Here is an 8,719-nt window from a genome sequence, read left to right as displayed (position 1 = left end):
TCCACCCAGAAAACTCTTAGAACTGATAAACAGTTAGCTAAGTAGCAGGATTCTAAGTCAACTAACAATAAGCTGTAGCTTTCCTGCATACAAATAAATACATAAAAGGGAACCAAGAAAGGCCTTGGGGAAGCAGCTCCACTCAGCATAGCTTAGAGAAGAGGGCTGAAGACCCTAACCAAAGAACTGGAAGAGGAGTACAATAAAAACTTTAAAACACAAGCGAGAAACTGAAGGCAATAGAACAAGGGAGATATCCCTGCACTCATGGATTGGAAGCATGTGTGAAAATAGCTGTCCTGTTCAAAGCAACCAACAGACTCATTACAATCCCCATCAAAATCCCAAAGCCATTCTTCACAGAAATAGGAAAAACAGTATTGACATTTCTTGTGGAGAAACTGGAATTGCAGATCAGTTGGCTAGTGCTTGTCCAGCATGCCCAAAGCCCCAAGTCAGGTCCCTAGTCCCTAGCACTGCATGAAACAGGCATAGTAGTGCATGCCTAAAATCCCAGTATGCAGGACGTGGAGACAGAATAATCACAAGTGTTTGGAACCGGTCTCAGCATTTGACCGAGCTAAAAATATGGGTCAGTGGTTAAGAGTACTGGCTGTGTCTTCCAGGGGACCCCAGGGTCAGTTCCTAGCATCTACTTCACTTGGTTCACAAACATCTCCAGTTCTACTGCCCTACCCTCTTCCAGCCTCTGTTGGTACCTGCATTCACATGCTGTACATCCATGAAGACACGTGCACATAAAGAAAAATAAAAGCAAATTTTTTTTTTTTTTTAAATTTGCTGGGTGCTCAGGAGGCAGAGGCTGTAAATTTTGAGTTTGAGGCCAACTCAGTCTACAGTGTAAGTTCCAGGCTAGCCAGAGCCACATAGTGAAACCTTGTCTCAAAAAAAAAAAAAAAAAAGCCGGGCAGTGGGTGGCACACACCTTTAATCACAGCACTTGTGGGGCAGAGACAGGTGAATTTCTGAGTTTGAGACCAGCCTGGTCTACAGAGTGAGTTCCAGGACAGCCAGGGCTACACAGAGAAACCCTGAATCAAAAAAATAAAATAACAAAAAAAGAAAAGAAAAAAGAAAAAACAACAGCAAACAAAATAAAACAAGAAGCCACCTTTATTATACCTAACAAACAAAGGAAATCCCCATGATGGGAGTGCTCATCGGTGTTTCTCAGACTTTACCGTGCTGCCACCTATATAGAGGTCTTATTAAAATGTCATGCTTGCTAGACCTGGGTGGGGATCACAATGGTGAGGGGCCAAAAGGCCAGGTGGCACAATGAAGTCTGAGGTCCTGTGAGACATGAAGGTATTCCTTGGTCAGAGGAAGGATAATGACAGATGCAGCCAGCAAACACTGGGCGTCTTTTCAAACTTTTTATTTCTTATTTTTTTCATTAGCAAACATACAAATGGGTAGAGTGGACCCCATCGGACGCTGGCTATTCCCAACATCATAGCTCTCCTTGCCCGTGAACCTGCTCTAAGAGGTTAAAGCAAATCCAGCTGTCCTTTCAGGTGTACCTCTGCCAGATAAGGATCAAAGCAAAACAAAACAAAAACAAAAGTAATAACTTCTTGAAATTGTTCTCAGCCATACGTCATACTCGATAGTCAAGCTTCTTCCCAGGCTATGGCTTGGGCCGTTCCCCCAGGGCCTGGGACTTCAGAAACTGAAGACAGCTATGGTCCTTCTGGAATCAAAATGTCCAACTTGCCAATTTCACTCCTTGGACTAAAAAAGCTGTGGTGGTAGCTTTAGGGCCTCCCTTTTGAGTCTGAGCTACCCTCTTCCCATCTTCCTGGGTTTTCCTGGATCCTTCAGCCTTGAGATTAGAACAGTAAACAACAGACTGGACGTTTGGATGGGGTTGCTTCAGGAGATGCCTGGGAGATCCCATTCCCCAAACTCTTAGCTTTAAACTCCTTCAGTTGCTCCCCCACTCTTCTTTCCCACCCCCAGTGCCTTTCATCAAGGTGTAAGGTGAAAATCATCAAAGGTGTGTGAGTCTGCCCTTCCAGTGTTCAGTATGGGTGGAATGAGCTTTCACAGAGGATCAGACAATGCCACCCCACTGTCAGGTCCTGCCCTTGCTTGGAGCTCTGAACTCTCTTTCCTGACAACCACAAGATGTAGCCAGCACATTGTGCCTCTATCACCCCCAGCCCTCAGACTCTGAAGAGGAATCATGAGGCTTCCTGCCAGCCTCGCAACCAAATACCAAGGGCTGCTAAGTACCAGGCCTGGGAAAGGGTTGTCTGTGTCACACTTAGTTCACAGGTTTCAAACTCTGGGTTAGTCAGGCTACTCGTGACAGGATTCAAAGTCATTAAGCACAAAGGGACATTGATGGGAAGGATATAGGCGTCTCCTCCAGTGGCCAGGACTCCGGAAAGGCAGGAGGTGGATGGGACTTCCTTTTTAGTCTTGCCTCTCCCCCACCCTCTTCTGGTAGGCTCTTCCACCCTCTGCAGATCCCTCAGAATGGTCAGGAGTGTGGGCCTCAAGGAGTTACCCCTATTATGAATCACACACTTCGAAGGAGCTGTGTGAGTTCTGAAGCCTGGGTCCACTAGACCAACTAAGTCATTGTGTCCGGGGGGAGGCTGGGCATTCAGTTCCAAATGACTCCAGTGTGCACCTAAGGCCAAGAATCACCTGACAACTTCAAACATCAGGAGAGGGCTCTTCTGTGGTTCTCACTTGGGAAACTCATTTAGGATCAGAGGTGTTCATGGAGGCCGACAGCTGCCATCAATCGGAAGATCAGTAGGGCAGCCGTTCAGCAGGTATGTGATTACCTGAGCATAGCAACTCTGGGGCATCTGCTTTTCCCTCCCACCCCACTGGGAACTGTGATGTTTTGGTCTTCGAACCTCAAGACTGCACAGAAGCAAGAAGCCGAGCTGGCTCCTGGAGATTCGGTAACTTGGTGGGAAATGTGGTTGGAGACTGGTAGTGGAAAAGGCCAGGACTAGCTGACCAGCTAGGAAGACGCGGGAAGCAAGAGAAGATAGGTAGTGGTGGGCACCTCGTCCCAGGAGAGGGTCGGGTGGCAGAAGCCTGCGAGTGAAAGCAGGGGCCAGCGCTCCCTGGATAGGGGTCCTGAGGATGAAGGACACTGATGGCCCTTGGCTTACCTGGACTGATTTCCCTCAGTTCCTCAAAGGGCTTAACCTTTTCTAGTGGGTCTTATCTGGACTTCAAGACCTGAAGCCCTATCATCTGGCTACACTTCAGGATGAGGGAGCATTGACAGTCATTGCAGGAGTAGGGTAAGAGCTGAGCTGAGGGCTTTGGAGTTGGCTCAGGTCCATCCTGATGCCATCTATGTTCCTTTCCATCCCCTTCCTCACAGGGAGCTACTACAGGATCCCCTCACTAGGCTGTGACCCAGCCCTGAGTTGGACCTCACAGAGACTGTCTTTTCCCTCAGGAGGGCTCCCAGGGAAGGCCCAGAACATTCTACCTATGGCCTCCACACTATGGGCTCCCTCACCCTGGGGTCCTGCTCCCTTACTAGGCTTTAGGTGACCGCCAGGCATAGTTGTGATCTTCCCTCATGGAAGTTCTGGTGCCAGACTCCAAGGCAGGGCAGGCAGAGATACAAAGCAGGAACCCTAAGTGCTTCCTGCTCTGCCTGTACCCTGGAAGCCACCTCAACAGCCCCAGGAGCTGGCTCTGGCCTCTCTAGTCCAGGCCCCACCCTAGGCGCGTGGGAACAGATAGTATGACGTCACACTTGGGGCCAAATGTTCACTTTTCTTTCCAAAAATATCAAACACACAGTCTAGAGGTGGGAGGGGCCAGGGCTTGGCTGGGACCCTGGCCTTTACACACCCAGGGGGCCCTTGACCGAGGCAGGCAACTTAACAACAGGCCTGCAAGTCAAAAGAGAGAGAGCTGGTTAGTGGGATGAGCGAAGGTTGAGGGAGACAGGCTGCTGGAGTTCAGGAGCAGGATTCTGATGGCAGCCCTGCCTGGGGCCCCTTCCTAGGGGTGGGAACGACAGTCTGACCTCTGACCTCGTGACTTGTGTGGGCATCCAAACAATGTTGGGTAACTGACTGCCAGAGCCTGAGGCCTGCTCTCACAGATTGGAGAGCCATGCTTCCGGGTCTCTCTGAAGCTCCATGTCCTTGGGTCTGATGTGGAGACTGTCCTTACCCCGGAGGACTTCTTCTATGTGCTTGCTGTGAGAACCGGACAGAGTATGGAAGGCTGCCTGGGCCCAAGTGCTATGTGCTGAGATCCTTCTGTTGTTAGGAGGCCCTCAGGGCCCAGCCTTTATCAGGCAGACGAGCCCTTCAGCAATTTGGCAAGTGAAGGAGCCCATGGCTAAGCTAGTGTATAAATTCCGGTACTCATTCTGGGTGTAGACAGAATAGGCCAGGTCTTGCCTCTGATCTCTCTTTGAGTGTCTGAGTCTGGGACTCAGCCTATGTTGAGAACCAGGTGTTTGGAGCTCCAGACTTGAGTTCAAGGGACCCATAGCCCATCTACCCTGCCCAGGGTATTATTTAGTCTGGCTCGAGTTCTGGGCAAGGGGGTTGCTGGACAAAGGGGCTGGGCAGGGTAGGCAGACTCAGACGTACTCTCGGGCAGCAGTTGAGGGTCCAGAGCGATAGGGCTGTGGGATGCTGTTAGCTCTCTCAGGCTCTGGGCAAGTGCAGCAGAGGAAGGAACCACCCAGCATGGCCAAGCCAGCAGAGGCCCAGCCAACGAACAGAGCTGGGCCAAATTCATACCTGTAAGAAGTAGAAAGGAGGGGCTGGTGAAGATGGCTCACGGGTAAGAGCACTGCTCTTCCGAAGGTCCTAAGTTCAAATCCCAGCAACCACATGGTGGCTCACAACCATCAGTAATGCGATTTGGTGCCCTCTTCTGGTGCCTCTGAAGGCAGCTACGGTGTACTTATGTATAATAATAAATAAATCTTTTTTTAAAAAAAAGTAGACCATAGCAGGCTGCATACCCCAGCCCTGCGTGGCTCCAACCCTCTTGGGAGTCCTCCCCCCAAGCCCTCCAGCACCTGGTACACAGAGGATAGTACACAAGCTCACAAGCCTCTTTTCTCCAAATACACTAGGGTGAGTGCTCACCCTGTGTCCCTCCCCATCAACAACTCCACACCACACAGCTCAAACCTCGGTGGGCAGTTCAGCTCATTTCCTTAACTTAGATACAGAGATCCAGATGGACACAGTGGAACAACCTGCTGCCTTCCTCCCTGTCCCCGTCCCCACCCCCACCCCCCAGGTGGTAGTCTGGTCTACAGAACAGCATCCAGCCAGGGCTGCTCCTTACTGCCCTCTGGAGGCAGTTGCCCCTCTGCCCTCTGCCGGGCCTGCTCTCTCCACACCTATCCTTGTCAGCCAGCCTGACTCTCCCAGGGTTTCCCCACCTCTGAGGCTTGGTACAGGTCTTCCTCTCCTAGAACACCTTTCCAGCTCTTTCTCTACCTTCAGGGCCAGTTCATATGGAACTTCCTGAGTGAGGAGCTTGTCTTGCAGTTCCCCTTCATCCCTGTACATGCTCCCTTCACAATACACACCCACCCACCCACACACACACACACACCCACACACACACACACACACACACAGAGAGAGAGAGAGAGAGAGAGAGAGAGAGAGAGAGAGAGAGAGAGAGAGAGGATCCTTTAATCTGTACTGGAGGGCAGACAGGCTTAACTGTGTTCTCAAGACCCAGCCCAGACAGCCCTGAGAGTCCTGAAGAGATAGTCCTAGTCCCAGTGTGGCTCCTTGGGTTAGACCTGGTATGGCAGGTCTTGGTGCTGTGGCTGCCCACCAGACAGAGTACAACTCTCTTGTCTGAATTCTCCTCTCTGTCTCCTCCATGGAGCCTTGCCATGGGGACAGCCCAAGCATCATTTCTCATCTCCCTCCACCCCAGAGTCAGCAGGACATCTGGCCTGGGAGCTATCATTCTTTGCTCCTACCTGGGCTGAAAGGAAGGGAAAAACCAGGTAGACTCAGGCCCTTCTGAAATCTCTTACCTTATTCCCCACCCACCCATGGCTTCAGCCTTACAAAGGGCCTGCCTCCTGAAGCCACCTCCCTCAGCCAGAGCCCCCAGTTGGCTGCACTGGCCTCCTCCCTGCTCTTCCACACACAGCAGAGGACAACTGCAGCCTTACCCAGAGAGAGGGCCTTCCTTCCCTTAGCTATTTTCTCCAGTCTCGTGTTTCCAGCCCCACTACTACTACCCAATTCTACTTCCTCCTCCAGGAAGACATCTTGGCCTGCTGCCACCAGTGGAAGTAAAACAAACCCAGATGGGCTGAGCCCTGGGAGAAGTCCCTTTCCTCATCACCTCTTGGGTCCTCACAACCACGGGAGACCTGGTTCTGACAGGAAAAGGTTAAGTCACAAGTGATCCAGGTCACCCAGGCAAGAACGTGGAGCTAGACTTTAGACCTCACGTGGCTCTCCTTTCTTAGAAACCAGCTGGGGCCTGTTCCCTGTTTCCTCTTCCAAGTGATGGGGGGGGGGGCAGCAGGGTAGGACAGATAGGAAGGAAGCTCAGCTACAGCACTCACCTGGCATTGACAGGAGTGCTGGGGTTGAAGAATTCCTGGGTCACCAGGGTAGCGTACCATGAGACAGCAGTCAAAGTACAGAGACCTAAGGACCAAGTAGGAATGCTCAGCTTTGTCTAGCCCAGCCAGCCACAAGAGGTGGGCTAGTTGCATGGTCAAGGGGGGAGAGGAAGCTGGGCACTCACCCGCCAAGAGGAAGAGAGCACCTCCGGAGATGGCCACACGGCCCTTGGCAATGGGGTTATTGTCTCCAACCCGAGTACACTTCATGCCCACAACACTGAGCACCATGGCTACAAAGCCCAGGAGCACGGCCACTACCATCAGGGCTCTTGCTGACTGGATATGACCTGAGGCAGTTTAAGAAGGGTCAGAGTAGGAGTGGGGAACTTGGAGATGGGGAAGGGTGGTTCAAAATGGAGGTGTTAGACCTGAAATGGGAAGAAACCGGTGTGGGAGGGCTTGGGTAGAAGCCTGAAGAGCCCTGAGCATTTGCCTGCTTGTGAGAAGAGGACCACGAGTATTTGAGGAGAGGGGGCAAAGTGAGGTCATTGTCAGCGCTGACCCCATTTGTCACCGGCCCTTACCAGCCCCTCTGATGGTGCTGAGTGATGGGGTAGTTTGAATTTGTTCTTTTGCTCCTTTCTCTTGGGCCAGGTACACCCTCAAGCAGCAGGTGACAGGGTAGAGTGCCACTCAGGATCACCAGAGGAAGAGCTGGAAGTGCGTGAGGACCAGCTAAACTCAGCTCAGTTCCCAGCGGCAGCCCTGTTAATCATCCATGGAGCTGTATGCCTCCTTCTTTATGAGTCTATTTGTCAGTTCTAGGCAGCTCAGGAGACTTGGATCCCTAAGGGAGGCAGGCCAGTGATGTGCCTGGACCAGTGTGAGTGGGATTGGCTGTGCGGGCAGTTCTGCTTCAAGCCCTGTTGGAGTGTAGGTGGGATGACCCCAAGGTCAGAGCTATAATGGCGTCTGAACATGCATGTGTGTGTGTGCGTGCGTGTGTGTGTGTGTGTGTGTGTGTGTGTGTGTGTGTGTGTGTTTGCCCTTGTGAGCATGGTTGTGTTCTAGTGCTTGTGTGTGTGTATGTGTGTGCTGTCCAGTTGTGTGAGGTGTATATGCTTGGCTCTGTGTGTGTGTGTGTGTGTGTGTGTAAACATGTCTGTCAATATGGAAAATGGAGAGAAGAGGAGTGGAGAATGTTAACAGGCTTATAGAGCCAGACCCTCATCTCAGTCCGCCCTCCCATGGCCTGTGTATTAGTGGCCTGGTTACACAGGAGAACACAAGGGTTAGGTTAGTGAGTGTCAGGACCGGGAGCCCAGTCTGCCAGCCTCTTGTGCTCCTGTCTCCCCAGAGCCTAGAGACCTGGCTGGCTCCACTGTACACAGGACAGAAGTTAGGGAATCCCATAGGGGCTGGAGTGTGCCGCCCAGCACTGAGGACAGGCTGTGAGAAAGCTTGCCCACAACCTCCCCAGCTCAGTCAGTGCCGCCTCCCCACTTCCCAACGGAGTCCTACCGTCCAGGGCCAGGAGTGAATCGTAGAGTTTGCACTGCACCTGCCCAGTGCTCTGAGAGGCGCAAGACATCCACAGCCCTTCGTAGAGGCCCACGGCAGTTATGATGGCATCACCTGCATAGGAGGACTGCTTCCACTGTGGCAGGGCAGTGCTGGCGATGATGCCCACCCAGCCACCCAAGGCTAGGAAGTAGCCCAGGAGCTGGAGGCCTGAATTGGCCATGGCCCGGGTAGGAGTCTGAGGGTTCCAGGACTCAGAGACGGGCCAGGGTCTGGAGGAGCATTGTGGTCATGGTAAGCTGGAAAAGGGGAGCTAAGTGGCACAGGAGGAGAGGAGGAGAGCAGATGGCTGGCTGACCAGCAAAGGCAGTGACTGCTGGATTCCAGAATGCAGGGGGCGGCCTTGGGGCTGGAAAAGGCCAAAACCCGCCCACAGCCAGTCCCAGCAGAGCCCTTTTTGCCCAGTTTCTTGGGAGTGGAGGGAGGAACCTAGAGTCCAAGTTGGGGTACCCCTGACCTCCCTGTCTCAATAGTAAGGAAGGGAGGGGCTAGGAGGAGTGACTCTTCCCCTTTTTAATGAGGGAAGCCCCTTCAGGAGGGATTCCAAGGCCC

At 52.3% G+C, this 8,719-nt stretch overlaps 1 protein-coding gene across 1 annotated transcript; it reads right to left on the bottom strand.

Moving 5' to 3' along the window:
* Positions 1 to 3,763: 3,763 nt before the first annotated feature.
* Positions 3,764 to 8,426, bottom strand: Cldn19 (claudin 19). The gene is made up of 5 exons (XM_031376886.1): positions 8,108 to 8,426; positions 6,769 to 6,933; positions 6,584 to 6,668; positions 4,617 to 4,769; positions 3,764 to 3,902 (listed from the first exon to the last, which is right to left on the bottom strand). The coding sequence occupies exons 1-5, from the start codon at positions 8,328 to 8,330 to the stop codon at positions 3,854 to 3,856; spliced, it is 675 nt and encodes a 224-aa protein (XP_031232746.1). The 5' UTR covers positions 8,331 to 8,426; the 3' UTR covers positions 3,764 to 3,853.
* Positions 8,427 to 8,719: the final 293 nt, after the last annotated feature.

Source organism: Mastomys coucha, unplaced genomic scaffold (assembly GCF_008632895.1).
Source record: "Mastomys coucha isolate ucsf_1 unplaced genomic scaffold, UCSF_Mcou_1 pScaffold18, whole genome shotgun sequence".
NCBI classification, from domain to species: domain Eukaryota; kingdom Metazoa; phylum Chordata; class Mammalia; order Rodentia; family Muridae; genus Mastomys; species Mastomys coucha.
The sequence above is the reverse complement of the archived record's forward strand: the minus strand, read 5'-3'. Positions and strand labels throughout refer to the sequence as shown.